A 16,739-nucleotide genomic window follows, 5' to 3' on the forward strand; every position below is an offset into this window, starting at 1 on the left:
GTTCAGTTTAATACCATGGTTACTTCTCTCTACTTCTTGATGTTGAAGATTTCTTTCCAGCATTTTTCCTTCTCTTTCTGATACTAGTTCACTTAAAATAACCAGTTCATTGTATTTTCCCTGCATATTTCTTGAACTGTTCCTTGATGAGATTAATTATTTCATCTTCCAATAGTTGGAATGTTCTCATTTTAGTTCATAGCTGTTCCTATAAATCCAGCCTAATTCTGTTTCCTCCTGGTTCATGACTTTATTAATGAATACCAAAATTTTAAATTTTTGCCCAACTTTCTAAGCTGATAGAGATTGATTTATCCAATGGAACTAGAGATTTAAATTGATATTTTATTAATCTTAAACATTTTTTGATCTAGACTTCTGCATTTTTTGGAACATAAAGCATCACTTGGCTCATAGGATGGAGGCAGTGGAAACTTGATTATTGAGGAAACACAAAGGTTGGTTTACAAGATGGGTATCTCTCAGTGACTACATTTCCTCAAATGACAATCCCCTAGAATTCCAGTCCAGAAGACCTGGAATCCTCAGCAGAGATTCTGCTATTGGCATAGAGTTATTATTACCCATGCAAGCAAAGTGTCGAGGAGGGAGTCTGTGCTCTGAAGAAAGTAGTAATACGTGAAGAGGCAGAACAGCAGATTAGGAATAGAAGAGCTGATTGTGTCCTCATGGGCCAAGATGTAGTAACATGACTGGAATCAACTTGGGTGCACAGGATTAACAGTTAATGAATTAATGAGGTTCCATGCTCTTCTTTGAAAGCCAGTGTAAAGTGTCCTGGGTGATTTACCTGCCAGTATGGACATACAAGAAGATAAAACCTTCTAGGGGCCTCTGTGTACCACTGAACCTACATATGCCTGGAGCCGAAGCGGGCCAGGGCTCCATAGAAGACTCTGCTGTTGTTCCATTCTTTAAGGAATTTCTGTAGAAGTTTTACATTTACAAAGTTATTTCCCATTCACCTGCTACTCCTTGTATTGACTGGTAAGATGCTGCAAATTCCAAACCTTCAATTTAAAAGTTGGATTGATTTGGAGGATTTTCAAGTAAATCCAAATTCTAGCAATTAGAGGGCAGAGTTTCACCTGAGGGAAGATTTTTACATATTGAGATATTTTATGCATTCCTTTTTCTTTAGGTGAAATCTCTCCACCTTGGTAGTGAGAAGCCCAGAAAATGAGAACTAGGAGGAAATAAGGATTCACACTCTGTTGTACAACTTGAATGACTTCATAGCTTTGTTCAAGACAAACTTAACTATTATACTCTGAAGCATTATGTTCTTATTTATTTGAAGAATACATTTTCTTAAGAAGTTGGCATGTCCAGGAGATCAGAATATCCCTGCCCACATTTTGTTAGAACATATAGCTTTTGAAAATATTTTTATTTATTTGAAATTGGAGAGAGAGACAGACAGAGAGAGAAAGAGAGAGAGAGAGAGAGAGAGAGAGAGAGAGGAAGAGAGAGAATGGGCATGCCAGGGCCTCTAGCCATTGCACACAAACTCCAGATGCATGTGCCACTTTGTGCATCTGGATTTATGTGGGTATTGGGGAATTGAACCTGGATGGTTAGGCCTTTCAGGCAAGTGTCTTAACAGCTGAGCCATCTCTCCAGCCCAGAACATATAGTTTTTTGTACTTCTTCACACATTTATTCCTGTGGGCCTTTAAAACTTCAAAAGCATAAGGTAAGCCATAGTGTACCGCCATCTTAAATTTTCCCTTTTTCTTTTATGGAAATTGAGAGTCTTTCAGGGGAAAAATAGTGTGACTTCTCTGCCACAAGAGTCCAAAATAGCCCTCGGAGTTGTGGGATTCAGAAACTTTGATTTTTGCTGAACTATACTGTCATCTGTTTGTACATGTATATGCATATGTATGCATGTATCTGTGTATGTGTGTGTGTGTGTGTGTGTGTGTGTGTGTGTGTGTGTGCCAGTTCCAATGGTGGGATAAGGGTACTTCCTTATGTGAAGAAATGAGCCTCCAAGTGTTCATGCACTCTTTGGTTAAGGTAAAGAACTGTTTGAGTGTAACAAACCCAAGGCTACAAGGACATCTAAAAGACACACACCTGAACCACTCTATATCTAACTTTACTCAGATTTTCAAGGAGAAATCAAATCAATAATTTGAAGTTAACTAAAAAAATCATATTATAATTTTGTGATCAAAATAGTAATGGCAGGAAAGTGACGGAGATGTGATGGAAGACATTCTGATTAAGAAGAGAAGATGACAGAAATTGCCTCAGGAAGATCTTAGCAGCCATGCCAGAAGATTTTTAAAAAGATAGAAGAGGAGGAGGTAGAGGAGGAGGAAACTATAATCATAACTAACATTTTTTTTCACAATGGAACTAGGAAAGAGGAGGCTATTCTAATTGCTAATAGTTCACGGATGACAATGTGCCCAGAGAGATATATTGGAAGGATGACACTAATAAGAAACTCATTTTTCACATTTACTGCTTGACAGACATTGTTCTGAGTGCCTTACATGCATTAACTCATTTAATCCTTCCAACATCCTATGAGATAGATACTACTATTAACTTCATCTTATTGATATGGAAATGTAGGTACAGAAAGATTAAACAATTTATCAAAGATCACATAGCTAATAGGTAGTTGTGATAACATGGAAAATATATACAGGTTGAATATATTTTATCAGAAATTCTTGGAATCTGAAGTGGTTTTTTTCTTACATTTTTGTCAGATTTTGAACTATTTTTATAGTCATAATGAGATACCATGGGAATGGGCTCCAGGTCTTGACACTTTACTCATTTGTATGTTAAATATACTATATGGTTATAACCTATATTATATACTCATAATTCTATATTATATTTTTAGTACAACTGATCACATTAAGCCACATGTGGAAGCTTCCATAGTGGAATTATACTGGTGGTCAAAAATGTTCAGATTTTGGATTTCAGATTAGAGATGAGCACTTGTATTTGGTATTTTCCTCTGTTTCCTTACAAAGAAACTCAAGTCCTTGGGCTTTCCTCATTGACAAGAGAGACAGGACAGTGCTTTGTCATAAGGAAGGGACTGTTGTCAGCCCAAAAGGAGCTTCAAAATAGAGTGGGTCACCTGAAAGTTCAAGGCTGATTACCAGCTTGTAACTTTTTGTCCAGTCCTCTCAACCTCTGTGGTAATCACCAGCGGCCAGTGAGTTAATTAATTATGTTTATGTAATGAAACTAAGATCCCCTAACGCAGGGACTGGGCAGCTTCTGAGTTGGTGAACACATAGATGTGCAGTGACTTCCTAAGGCCTGTGAGATAGTTTAGCAAGTTACTGAACTTGAAGAGGAGATCATATCAGCCCCTAATTTAAGCTTCTTTATGGGTAGCTTAACACTTCTGTGTGGTGCTTGCCATGAGGGTAGTCTGTCAAACTTGGGCCCTGATCCTCTTGGACTAGTAGATGCTTGGCTGATGTTAGGTAATTTGTTGGCATAGCAAAGCTTTCATCTGGTGTTAGACTTGATATTAGAAAAGGTGTCAGGGAGGACCTTGCTGACAGTGGGAGAGCTGGGACTTAAGTCAATGTGATCCAGTTACTAGGGGATGAGTGAACAAACTCCACTTATTTCTCAGGAGGAATTATCCAGGAACACCAAAACTGCAGACATGAAGTCAGTGCTCAATGCAACCAGAGATACTCTCATGGGTGATTTAAAGGTAGATGATAACAGAAAAATCTGGTCATATTTGAGAGGGAAAATGAAGAAGAGCAGGGTCAAACATTTCAAGGAGTTTTCATGAATTCAACACAGCTGTTACTGCATCTGATGAAACAGATATGCCCTGTGTTCTGAAGGTGTAGCCCAAGAGATAGGACCCTGGGGTGCTCAATTTTGCTTGACAACATGATGGGTTTTAGAATCACTATGGAAACAAGTCTTAGGACATATCTGTGAGTGAATTTCTGCATTAGGCTAACTGGGGAGGGAGGACCCACCTTAACTATGGGCCACAACATTCCGTGGGCTACAGTCCCAGACTGAATAAAATGGAGAAAATGATCTGGGCCTTAGCATTCATCACTTCACTTCCTGACTAAGGATGCAATGGGACCAGCTTCCTGAAGCCCCCTTCAATCATGCCACTCCTGCCATAATAAACTGTGCCCTCAAGTTGTGAGCCACAGTAAACCCTTCTTTCTCAAGCTGCTTTTTGTCAGATATTTTGTCACAGCAGTCTAGTACTGACCCTCAGCGAGGGATGCTGGGAGTGTGGGAAACCACTGCAGGACAGCCAATGGACATCGCTGAGATGTCTGGGAGTGAAGATGCTAGGAAGACATACTCTTGCTGTGTGGCATTGCTGGATCTGCAGAAGCAAAGCTGGGCAGGATTCATCTGAGATCATGGCAGCTTTAAGCCAATCCTGATCTAGGAAAAGCATGCAAGGAAGACAGATGTCTCAGCCCAAGAAAAAAAGAGAATTGCCTCTACTTAAGTGAGGGAAGAGGCAAAAGAAAGAAAGAGCAGGGTCAGAACCTCTTAATCTTTCCCAGTTCTGCTTGGCTGGGAACACTTGTATAAACACTAGGGTCCATGCTGAGGAGAGGGCACAGAGAAAGTCTTCTGTAGACAGAGGACCAGTGTCCATCACCCAAGGCCTGGTCCCTCAGAGCCCAGGGTGGGTGAACTCAGGAGATGTACACTGGGAGCAGAAGTTGGAAGGTGACTCCAGTTGAGAAAAAGGGAGAGAACAGAGGGAGTCATGAGCTGGACACCAAGCAGATAAGGAAGGAGCTAAAGTGACAGTGGTATGGGGATCCAAGACTAGGAATGCAGGGCTTAGTGGACAATGGAAACTGAGCAATATTGTAAACATGTATATGACTACTAAGAGAGGAGGTAGCCTCAAGGAAGCTCATGGGCTAGAGGGCCCCCCCTTTTAAATTTTGGAATGTTTCACAAACACATGAATATTTCAAGGGTCATTCTCAGGGAGAGGAGGCACAGACTGGATTGTTTCTCTCAGGATATTGGAAGCACAATGTAAGATTAACCCCTTGTTGGTGGATTTTTCTCAAAGTGATAGTCACCACCCAACAACTGGCATTATGAAGCTGAACTGGAGGTTTTCCTTCTACTCACACCTTCTCTGTGTTCCTTGCTCCGCTGAGATCATTCATTAGTGATGGGCACATGTTACTGAGTGCTAGGTCCTGAGAACTTCATTATGCTACAGGAGCCTACATTTTAGTTGCATCTTCTCAATTCTTTTGGATAAGGCTGATGCTGGGATACGGTTCCTATGCCTTCTAAGTGACTTTCTAAAAAAAATAGAATACTAGAGATTAAATTGGATTAATTGAGTGTTGGAGGGACCAGAATGGTGACCTCATTCCCGCCGAGGAGGCCTCTGCTGCTAATGTATAAGGAAGGCCCTAGACCTGCCTGTGGCAGTGCAGAGAGGGCATAGTTGCAGATAATGAGCACAGCAGGGAACGAGAGAGGAGAGACATGTATATTAACATCCCTTTGAATATTAATTTATAAGAGGAGGATTTTATTTTGAACTTTAATTTCTCTCTGGGTACTTATTAATGGGAGATTCATATTTAAATGTACGCTAGCACTTGGGGCCTTTCATGTTATCAAAAAGTGGGGCTGGAGAGATGGCTTAGCGGTTAAGCACTTGCCTGTGAAGCCTAAGGACCCCGGTTCGAGGCTCTGTTCCCCAGGTCCCACGTTAGCCAGATGCACAAGGGGGCGCACGTGTCTGGAGTTCGTTTGCAGTGGCTGGAAGCCCTGGCGCGCTCATTCTCTCTCTCCCTCTATGTGTCTTTCTCTCTGTGTCTGTAGCTCTCAAATAAATAAATAAATAATGAACAACAACAAAAAAATTTAAAAAAAAGTGCATGGAAAAAAAAAGTACATGGTGTGTAACTTTGCTGAGATCCATTAGAAACCATGGCTGGGTGGTGTGGGTGGGGAGAGTAACTTTGGTATAGTGGACCCAGCTGAACTACCCAGAAACAAAGGCTGAATTATGTCTTGCTGTGTTCCCAAGAAATATACAAGGACTGTGTGGTCCCCTTAAAGCATGTGGCCCTGGGAAGAACCTACCGTACCCTTTCTGATTTCTCTTTCTTCAATTCCCACCAGCCCTGGGGCCAGGGATATCTGCCTAAATGTAGAAGTTATGGACTGTGTCTCACTGGACATGATGTGCTTCCTTTTTTTCTTAATGTATGTATGTATGTATGTATAGTACTAGTTTCTATGCAAGAAAACAGGGGAGGTCCTCGGTTCAGAAATCCACGTTAAGTTCCTTGAACCCACATATTGGGTGATTTTACAGGACTACCTAGCACAAAGAGACTCAAATGCAGGAAAGAGGCTACATTTTGGGTGCCAAATGGAGAGAGAATTTGTAATTTTGTTACATTTGTTTTTCGAAAGTGGGAAAGAGGTAGAAATCTCTGAGGATAAGCATGTTGTAATCTATGATTTAGGACACTGGGCAGACCAGATCTTATGAATTAGATCTGCTGTGGTCTAAATGATTCTCATAGCATGCAAATGTCGTAGCCTATTATTCCACATGATGGTATTTAGAGGTAAGGTCTTTGGGTTGTGATGAAGTCATGAGGGTGGTGATCTCCTGAATGATACTGCTGCCATTTCGTAAGAGACATGGCTACCCCTTCCACCTACCACTGTGTGAGGACAGAAGCGCACCTGTGACAAGCCATGGAATCTGCCACCCCCTTGGTCGGCAATTTCAAAACAATGATTAATACATTTCTGTTGTTTATTAGTGATGTAGTGTAAGTTTTTTTTGTTTCCCCACAGCATCCTAAATGAACAAGGAAACATCATCTATTCTCTCAGGTGAGTGCTGGTCACTTGGCATGAGCCAGCCAAATGAACACAGAGGCATGACCTCCCAATATTGGGAACGAAGCTGCCTGCACTTACAACGGTTCATTCCTCCTGGTGGTCACAAGCTTGCTGTTAAGGCTCAAGTTCAGAAACACATCGGAGGATGTTGAAAGGGAGGAGGTTTCCTTCCATTTTCACGTTTCCACGGAGGTGGTGCTTCAACTCCCTCTTCTGGGAGAGGGAAATACTGAACATCCTGGGTCCTGATGAGCCCCTTTCTCAATCTTTCTCATTGAAGCATAATGGAGCCATGTCTGGGATATTGTTTCACTTGGCCTGTAGTCACTCAAAGACACAGCTGCATGTCATTTTGGTCACAAGGCTAGCTGTTCAAAAAGCGACTACATAAAATTATTGTTGGAAAGTGGCCTAGCCAGGGACTAGATTTCAATGTTCCTATTCCTACACCTAGCCTTTGTGTTTAGGAATATGAAATGGAAGGGAAGTCTCAGTGAAACCTTTCAAGAAAGGGTAAGCCTTCTTCATTCTCTTTCTTCCTGTTGGCTACATAAGGAAGGAAGACCATATAGTAATGGATGAATGAACCTGGAAGCAAAAGGCGCTAGATCCCCTAGTCACCCCATAGGGAGTAGTCACCCTGATGATCTGTTGGGTTAGGCCATTCTCTAACAAGAAATAGACGTGCCATATTTGAGGCATTATACATATGCGATCTGCTCCTTACAGCAGTTTATTATGATCTAATTAAATACTTGGTGAGCAAGTTAGGTCAACAATTTTAAATATAACTAGAAATGAAATATAACTAGAAAATGAACCAATCTGAGCCTGCCTTGCATGTAGAAATTTCTATTTATATTTAAGTTTTAAGGGAGAACCCGATGCTTTCAATTTTGGCCCCTGGGAGGAGGCTTCCCAAATCCTTAACAGATGGCTTTACACTTCCAAGGTCATTGGCTGAGTAGCTTGTGCCTTGGTAAAAATGAAAATTTCATCCTCGTTGGCTTTCTGGTGTCTTGGTCTCGTTTTTGTGGACTTGAATCATGGCTCGGATGAGGGGAAATGTAGCTGGTATTTCAACTTTCAATGCATGCAAACCTCACAGGAGCTCTCTGTCCTGACAGGAGAATTAAAACCCAAACAAGGAAGCAACGCTTATTTAGAAGAGCTGTACTTCAGGAGGAGCAGCGTATTCGCAGCCAACCAGATATCCCACCTCTCTCCATGCACGGGGACACAGCACTGAGGGCTGGAGCACAGACTGAAGGCAAGGAGAGAGGCTCAAATGCGAAAGACACCACCTCTGTAACAGACTACAGCCTCCAAGGTCAGCGGCCCAGTGGATACAGGTACAGTACGGGGGCAGACACTTAAATTGTGTGGAAGGTAGACACAACTGAAATTAGGAGAGCAGGTCTGCTGAAGTGACATCTAGAATACCTTGGAGAGTCCACAGATGAGTTTTATTGACGACCTAGACTCCTTCCACCAGACCATCTTTTAGGAATCACTTTTTTCTTTATGACTCCAAATGAAGAAAAGGATAGATGACCCATAGTTATGATTTAAGGAGAAAAGATAAGGTGTTTGGTCCTTTGGTAGCATAGCTAATTTGATGTTTTTCTCTCTTCCCTCTTCCCCTCCCTCCCTTCCTTCCTTCTCTCCTTCCTTCCTTTATTCCTTCCTTCTCTCCTTCCACAGGTGGCCCATTTTTTTCTCTCTCTACTATTCCATGGTATGTAAACCTTAAAACTGTTGGCTAGGGCAATCATTTAGACCATCATTCATACTAACCCAGTCCTGTTTGGGGAAGATAAGGTACCAACATGAGAAGAAATATGCACAAAATACAAGTATATATGCCTCTATTTTGCAACAAAAGAAACTATTTATTTGGAATATGCATTACCAGTACAAATTAGGAGACTGTAAATCCTACACCGTGTTAGTATCATTAGAGAACACAAAAGTTCAGTTGGAACCTGAAGGGACAGAAGCCTGTGCTCTCACAGAAGCAGAAAAGCTTAAACGTTTAGAACCAAAACAGAGCAGAGCTTTTGCAGGTTTATACTCAATACTAGGAAAAAAGGAGGGGAGAAGAAAACCAACAACCAAAGGCAAGCACTTCAAAACAAAACCACCAAAGGGAAGAAAAGAAGTAATAAGAGAGAAAAGGGGGAAAACATTCAATGTTTTATTTATTTTAACAAAAGAAAAATGTTTACAAAAAAAAAAAAATAAAAGTTTCCAGAAAGCTTTGAGCTAGGGAATCCAAACCACGGAGGTGATGTGAAAAGCTTGCTATTTTGTCATGACATAATATAAGAGCACATGTGTTTGGGTGGAAATGCCTCAGAAAGCACTGCTCCATGACTCTGTATTATTTTCTCCTATTTCCTGCCTAAATTCTGGCTGCATTCTGAACAGCTAAGGTGTTGAATGAGTAGGGTCTAAAATTAATTTTTATCCAGACCATATGACTTTCATTTTTCCAATAACTAATAAAAACATTTGGAACCCAGCCTGCCTTATGATTTGCTTGAAGACATTATGGAGGTTACTGTCAAGAATACTGCCAGTGAATCTAACACAGCCTCTTAGCATTACAACTGTGACACTGAGACTGGATCTACAACTGCCACCAAACTCCAGACCTGGGATCAGCACACCTGACTGGCCCCAGGCCTCCCGTCCTGCATCTACCTTACTTAGCCAAAAGTGTCCATCACATCAACACCTTCTAGAGGATTCCTCTTTGGTTGGAAGAGGCCTCATGGAATGTTGATGTTAATCATAAAGAAAGCAAGCTCTGGATTGTGACATTCAGAACCAACAGGGACCTTTCTCTACCATATAACTCCCCCACCCCGGACAGAGTCCTGGCATTTTTAAAGGGGAAGAAAGCCCCTGTTTATTTTTCTCAGGGACTAAAGTAGGGGTACCACATACTCTGGAAACACAAGTAAGCAAGGCCACCTCAACATGGGCATTAGCTTTGTTCCTGACATTCACAGAATTCTGCAGGTAAGTAGGATGAGAAAACAGCCCCAATGTCTTCTTTTCACATCACCTCGCATACATATTGAAGGAATTAAAACAGCATGACCATAATCCTGACAATTAAAAAAGCAACCCCCTCAAATAAACAAATCAAAAATAACACCTTTTTTCATATCTTTGAGATCAGGAACAAAGAAAAAGAAGAATTTATTTCTGGGTCTCAAAGTTCATAATTATAACGTGTTAGGCTGTACCTATTATGCTCACTATTCCAACCTTTTTTTTTAGTTTACAAAATGAATTACTGTCACTTTTAAACATTGTGAAACAAGAAATGGATGTGCACAACTCGACACTTTTCTAGCATTCTTGAACTAATTCACAAATGCAAGAAAATAAAAAGAAAATGGGGGAAATGACGAGCGTAGGTAGTTTGGTGTTAAAACTAATGCAGGAATGATGCATTGTCACAGAAGAGGGGCAGTCCCCATCCTGTTTTGCGTGCTATGAGGGTCATTTTTTAAATTTTTATTATAAACACTATTAAATTCAGACCGCTTTTTTGGTTTTTTTTTTTCCTTTATCTGAATATACAAGAACATTCATTATCAAATGTTCGTCATCATTACTACAAAGAACGAGACACAAGTCGCAAGAAACAATGGAAAATGTTAATAAAGCTGAAAGAATCATTGAGTATTTTTTTGTTTTTTTTAAGTTTTTTTTTTTTAAATTTGAGTTTCTGTAGTTTTATCTTTTTTGGTATCGAAGTCAGGATTTTTCTGGGCAGAAAAATAAAGAGAAGGAAAGTGGGGTTGGGGGAGACAGGTGAGAGAAAAGGCAACCAGCAAATCAAGTTCAACCACCACAGTGAAAGACGAAGTAACCTGGCAGAAGGTGCCGGTGGGTAAGGTCCTGTCCAGGATTCCACCCTGCTCCAGAGGGATGAGGAGGAAGACAGAATGGAAGAGCTGCAGTACAGGCTAAGGTCTGCTATCATTTCTCGGGGGGCAATGCTCTGTCCAGGAAGAAAGAGTGCTCCCACTTGCACTAGAAAGGTGAATGAATCCTGGGGCACATTTTGGGGTCTGTGGGGTTGACCTGAAATGCATTCCCAGAGAGCTGTTTCTAGAGGCACGTCCATTCCACCCTAACCCTGTGGCTGCCAGGGTTCTCCTGGGAGCCTCGCTTCACCCCTCAGAGGCTCTGCAGCAGCCATGTTGGAAGCGGCAGTGGGTGTGGAGGGCAGGCTGTGGGCAGAGTCTGATCTAAAGGGTGAAGTGCTGCATGGGAAGGGTACTGTGTGATGGATGCAAACTACTGTCTGAGAGCAACTGCTTGTGTAAATGCAGCAGCACTTGGATAGTTTTCAGTAACTGAAGGTGGCATTTACTCCAAATCTGGATTCATTCTCCTTGTTTCCAAGAGAAGCCTTCTGTGTCTCTTGTACAGTTTGCTCCATGTCAAGGGATGTGGTCCAACCATATTCCTGTGAGTAGCTTCAATATAGTCCTACCTCTAAGACAAAGTTCGCCACTGGCTCTCATCACTAGGGAGTTCTACAAAGACCCTATTTCTAGGTACCCTGTTCATCTAGCCCTGTTCTGATTAGGACACAGGTTAGTAGAAACAGTCTTTCTAGAGACCTTGGTTATTTAGAAATACTCTCATTACCTTCAAATACTTATATCCAGAAGTTTCCTAGATAGCACTCTGACTTCCCCAAGCAAACACACGCACGCACGCACGCACACACACACACACACCACACCACACCACACACAAAGGGGTGTTTCCTAATCATTGCTGTTGTTTCAACCAGAATTTGTGACTGGTCTGCAGGGAAAAAGACAGCCCTCAAGGTCTTGTGCTTGTCCCTGGAAGGCCCTGAATCATAGCAGGTGTGATAAAGACCATACATTGGATTCAGATGCAAACTAATAGAGCCGGGTCTTACTTTTCTAGTTTGGAAGCTCTTTTCTAACCAAAGAAACCAAGCAGACCAGAAAGCCTAAACAAAAATCTCTTTTCTATTACCATGGTGAAGACACCAAGGTAGTGACGGAAACTTGAAGTTAGAATAAGAAAACAAATTATTGTCCCAACTTAGCATGAAAGAGTTTATCTTAGGGACACTGTTTCCACTGACTTCATACCTGCACTTCATGAGCAAAATCAATTCCTAGGGTCATGTACAAGCTTCTTGGTGAACCGTGCCTGACAATTCCCATTTTATAGATGAAGAGAATGAGGTCCTTACATGTGACCACTTGCCACTCAAGTCAGCTGGCTCAGCTGCCCTATTTGCTACTTGCAGAGTTGGCTCTGAAGGATTGAAGCTCAGACAGCGTCATGAATAGCTTTATGTTGCTATTTTCTGTCAGGCAATGATAGGGAACATAGATCACTTTGATTAAGTGGAAATATTACTCCATTTTCCAATGACTCTTCTGTTTTCAAATTAAGCTAGCAAAAGCTCACCTGAATCACATTCTTACATTGTTCTTTCTTTGCTCCAGAGGAAGAAGCTAGGCTCAAGACCACAGTATAGCATCATGTTCTGTGTAGTTAATACGATGTGCCCAATATGAAAACAAAATTAAAGCCACCAAATCCATTATAGTCAGTGTAAGTCTCAAGTGTGGCTTCCTGAGAGCTCCCAAGGTGGTAGGGATGGGGAAAGTTTACACCTGACACCGAATCTTCACCAAGATCAAGTCTTATGCACACTATTCTGGTAAGTGCACATGGGCAGATTCTAGAAGCCCCAGACATTTTGCTTCTCTGTGTCAGACATCCTTAGAATAGCTGATTCCATCCCAGGTTGACCAGGTAGAGTGATCTGAATGCTAATGTATATCTTTGCACCTAACATCTTGGGACAGCAAAGATGTGAGACTGGGTATCTATATGTGTGTTGTGTATGTGTATATGTGTGTGATAGGGTAGTTGAAGTCTTTCAGGATGAGAAGCTTCCACTCCTTATTGATGCATTAATGACCAAGCCTCACTCAGACCTGGCTGGTTTGCAGTGGGCTCTGAACCTTGCTACCTAAATGTTTCTTGGTCTTCAAAGACTGTGCCTCTGAAACCGAGATCTATTTATTTCTAGGAGGAAGAGAAAGCTGGGAGGAACTCTGCCCTTGATGCTCTCTGTCCCTCTCCTGCTGCCTCTCTTCCTGCCTGGGAATGCGACACCTTTAGACGCTCAGCTAGGGAAGCCCCCAACAAATATCTGGGGTTGGAAGGAAGAGAAGAAATCAAGATTGTCCCCAAGGAGGAGAAGAGAAGACAAGGTGGCCTGGAATGAGTAGGGCAAGGTGGCATATTCCTGCTAAGAGGTAGTGAGAGTAAGAAGAGGAACAGAAGGATTGCCTGTCAATGTAGGGATTAGGGATCCAAATGAGGTAAATTTGGCTCCTCAAACCACCAGCACGAAAACATACAAACACGTTTATTTTCTTTGTAATTTGATTTTCCTTTTGAAATTCCTCTAATTGTTGAAAATATCCTTCAGTGATATAATCGAGGGCAGGAATCCCGGGAGTCTAGGACAGAGGGCAGGGGGCAGGGAAGATGACAGAAACCAGGCTGGCAGCTGGAGGCAGGGAAGGGCGGCTTCTACCCAGAAAACAAAAGGGAAGAGAGTATAAAGAAGTGTCCAGATTGGCTGAAATAGCATCCCAAAGAAGAGAAGAGAAGGAGACTCTTATTGTGTTTGCTGATTGCTTCGACCTCCAGTCTGACCGCTTCAGCGTTGGGAGAGAAACCCTCCCTCCTGCCCCTGCCCCAACTGTGGCACAGGGTCAGCCGGGATGCGATTGCTGGGAGATCAGTTGGAGGTATCAGAGTGAACACTGCCAGGGCCTTCTGTAGGGGAGGTCACTGATGAAGGGGTAGTAGCATCCTGCCAACCTCCATTAGCCTAGAAGGGAAAAAGGGAGAGAAGTCAGTCCTGTGTGAGCAGGTGGCTGTTCTGAGCAGACAATGACAATGAGGCAACTTGTTTGTGTAAGGGGCCTCACACCTGGCACATGCAGACACTTAGTGGGCACCTACAATTTGGGGTGATGATATTCCCCCCCACCCTCAGATGAGTTCATCCTTCCAGGGCATCCAATGTTAACACTGCCCACTTGTGTGCTGTGTTTGGATTTCTCAAAGACTTTATCATTCAGCTCTAGTGAATGGTAGCTGTCCTGCCAGTCAGGGGACCTGAGGATTTTGTTTTATTTCTGTCACTGGCAACAACTGAAGAGGAGGTGGTACCTCCATGTCAGTGGCTGTGGTGTCCCTTGTGAGAAATAAGAAGGCCGGACTTTCTGATGTTCTTTCTAGCTCTGCATATTCCATGTGTTTATGGGATTCCATGTCCTGTTTTATACACGGCTCTGCACTTGAGTCTCTTGGGGATATAATGAAGAGTTTGTGCAGTTTGTACCCTCAAGGAAGGGACTAAAAAAAACACCAATGAACTATAATTCAAGCCAGAGGCTAATAAATGGTGTAGATTGTTGTTTGGAGGTGCAGGGAAAGCACTGCTATGTGTTGAGAGGACATTAGGGACTTCATGAAGGACATGCCCTTTGAGGTGAGCCTTGAGAGGATGGATGCCTTCAGTAAAACAATGTGGCCAACACTAAGGGCCTGGTCTCTGTAGCTGTGGTTAGAGGGACAATGATCAACTTGAGGGACCTTGGAGGTCACTGTCTCCATGCACTGGATTCACAATCAGCCAAACCAAGAAATTGCTGTCAAAGGAGGTATTTAATTATCAACCTTTTCAGAAAATATCCCAGAACTAACAGAATTGAATAGTGATTTTCTGTAATGGGTAGTGCATAATTCAAAATTATTTATGTTTGAAAGCCCTGAAATAGTTATACTAAAATGTTCCTTAAATGCTAAGTTTGGACACAACAGGTTTTAGATAGCCCTAGTAAAATATTGTCTATTGTGTTTCTTCTCATCTTCTTCTTTGATAAGTCTGGAGAAGAGCCAGCATTATTATTCACATCTGGGATGGACCACTGCTGTCCCCTGGACTAACCCATAGCATGCAGGAGTGTGTCTGCACTTAATGGTGCTAAAACGTGTCTGTTCACATCTCCTTCTTAGGGGAGCTGAGGTACAAGAGCAGAACAGGGTTCCTGGCCAGAAGGGAGACAGAACATGAGCCTTTTAACATTTGATCTACTTGGCATTCTTGGTTATTGGCTCAAGCAAATACTCTGCAAATTTCCAGGAAAGTCAGACTTTCAATTCAAAGAGGTTCTCACCACTTAGCATGGGGCATTTTGTCTTCCCCTTAGTAAGGAGCAGATCTGAACACCACGGGCTTATGTTAACCAGTGCTAAGAACATGACTCCCCAGGCATGGGTCTATAAATAACTGCTCTAAGCTTCGATCTTTTACCTCCTAATCCAACTAGGTGGTTCCTCTCACTGTGTCTATTAGAGGACATCTCCCACTTGGTTGTGTTTGGGAAAAAAAGTGAGAGAAAAATGAGAGCACTTCCATAACAGAAGGACATTCTGTCTTTGAGAGCCACAGACTCTTTAGTATACTCTAAACCAAGATCAAATTTAATTCAAACTCCCAAGTTTGTCACATGGGATGATATCTTAGCCTTGTTTCCTGTTAAGAACACATACATTCGGTACCTGTTTAGGCTGACTAAGAACAGTGGTTTCATTTGTTTTTACCCATAAGGAAATCTTTTAATAGTACTTATTTTATTCTTGAAAAAATAGCATATTCTTATCAATAATATTTGGAAAATAAGCTTGTAAAATATTCAACACCCATAATCTACTACTCAGGGATAATTACTGTCAGCACTTTGATATCTGTCTATTTTAATAATTTTTATAAGCATATGTTTACCTGATATTTAGGTAGATGGATGGATAGATAGATAAATAGAGAGGCAGATGTTAGGGAGCACATGGGTGTGGGTGGGGTAAATGGGTGTTGATGTATGTTAGCTGAGCAGTATGGAGATCTGATAACAGATCTTTAAAGACAATGAGGCAAAGTAAAGTGCTGCTAAGAGAGAGAAAAAAGTCATCTTTAAAAGCAACCTGGGATGAGATAAGTGGTAAAGTACAATCTAGAAAAGCAGCTGGCATCTGGATCATGGCATGTGATACAGAACAGTTAAGTCCCCACCACTACTGTGCTCTAACCATGCTACAATTCCACTGAAATAACAATAAATGGGGCCCTTAATGAAGCCTTTGGTAAATTTATTTTGAGTTACAACTGGGTTGAAATATCTTAAAAAACTGGCATTTGACTTCTTTCCTGAAAATCCTTTCATAGACCACTATACAAGATGCCAGGGGGCAAGAGAACTCACAGATGGCAGCCAGGGATTAGTTCAATCAGATACCAAACTTAACATTTCAATTATATTACTTGGTCCAGTAAAGAAGAATATACACAAATCCTTCCCCAAATAAGTCCATGTAATAAACCTCTCTAAATCTTTTTTTTTCTTCCATCCAGAAACCCTCAGGATGTACACACACACACACACACACCTCATCTTAATGGCCAACTATCCCTGGGATGCAAACTGTCTCACACTAGCCCTGTGAGTTTCACACTCCAGTAGGGCCCTGTGGCCTGGGTGAAACAGGACTGCTGGTCACCCTTCCCCAGCACATCCCAACTATGACTCCCTGCACCTTTCCAAATGTAGGGTACAGAAGCTTATGAGGCCCAAGTTAGAAAAACACAAGTACTTCATAGCATAAACATGCCTGACACTAGGAGACAGGGAGAATTCCTTTCTCTGGAAGTGCTTTTTTTTTTTTTTTTT

At 41.8% G+C, this 16,739-nt stretch overlaps 1 protein-coding gene across 7 annotated transcripts in view; it reads right to left on the reverse strand.

The window, feature by feature from the left end:
- The window catches only part of Pbx1 (PBX homeobox 1), a 333,904-nt gene that overhangs the window by 26,927 nt on the left and 290,238 nt on the right, over window positions 1-16,739 (reverse strand). For 4 of the 7 annotated variants that reach the window (XM_045146630.1, XM_004651954.3, XM_045146628.1 and 1 more), the window contains one exon: window positions 8,781-13,837. The exons of 2 other annotated variants lie outside the window; for them this stretch is intronic. Coding sequence is in view for 2 of the 5 variants with exons in the window: in XM_045146628.1 (XP_045002563.1) it covers window positions 13,745-13,837 (93 nt within the window). In the remaining 3 variants the exon portion in view is untranslated. Of the gene's footprint in view, window positions 1-8,780; window positions 13,838-16,739 lie in introns of those variants that run through there. One more of the 7 variants, XR_006636460.1, reaches the window with a different exon arrangement.

Source organism: Jaculus jaculus, chromosome 1, assembly GCF_020740685.1.
Source record: "Jaculus jaculus isolate mJacJac1 chromosome 1, mJacJac1.mat.Y.cur, whole genome shotgun sequence".
NCBI classification, from domain to species: Eukaryota; Metazoa; Chordata; class Mammalia; order Rodentia; family Dipodidae; genus Jaculus; species Jaculus jaculus.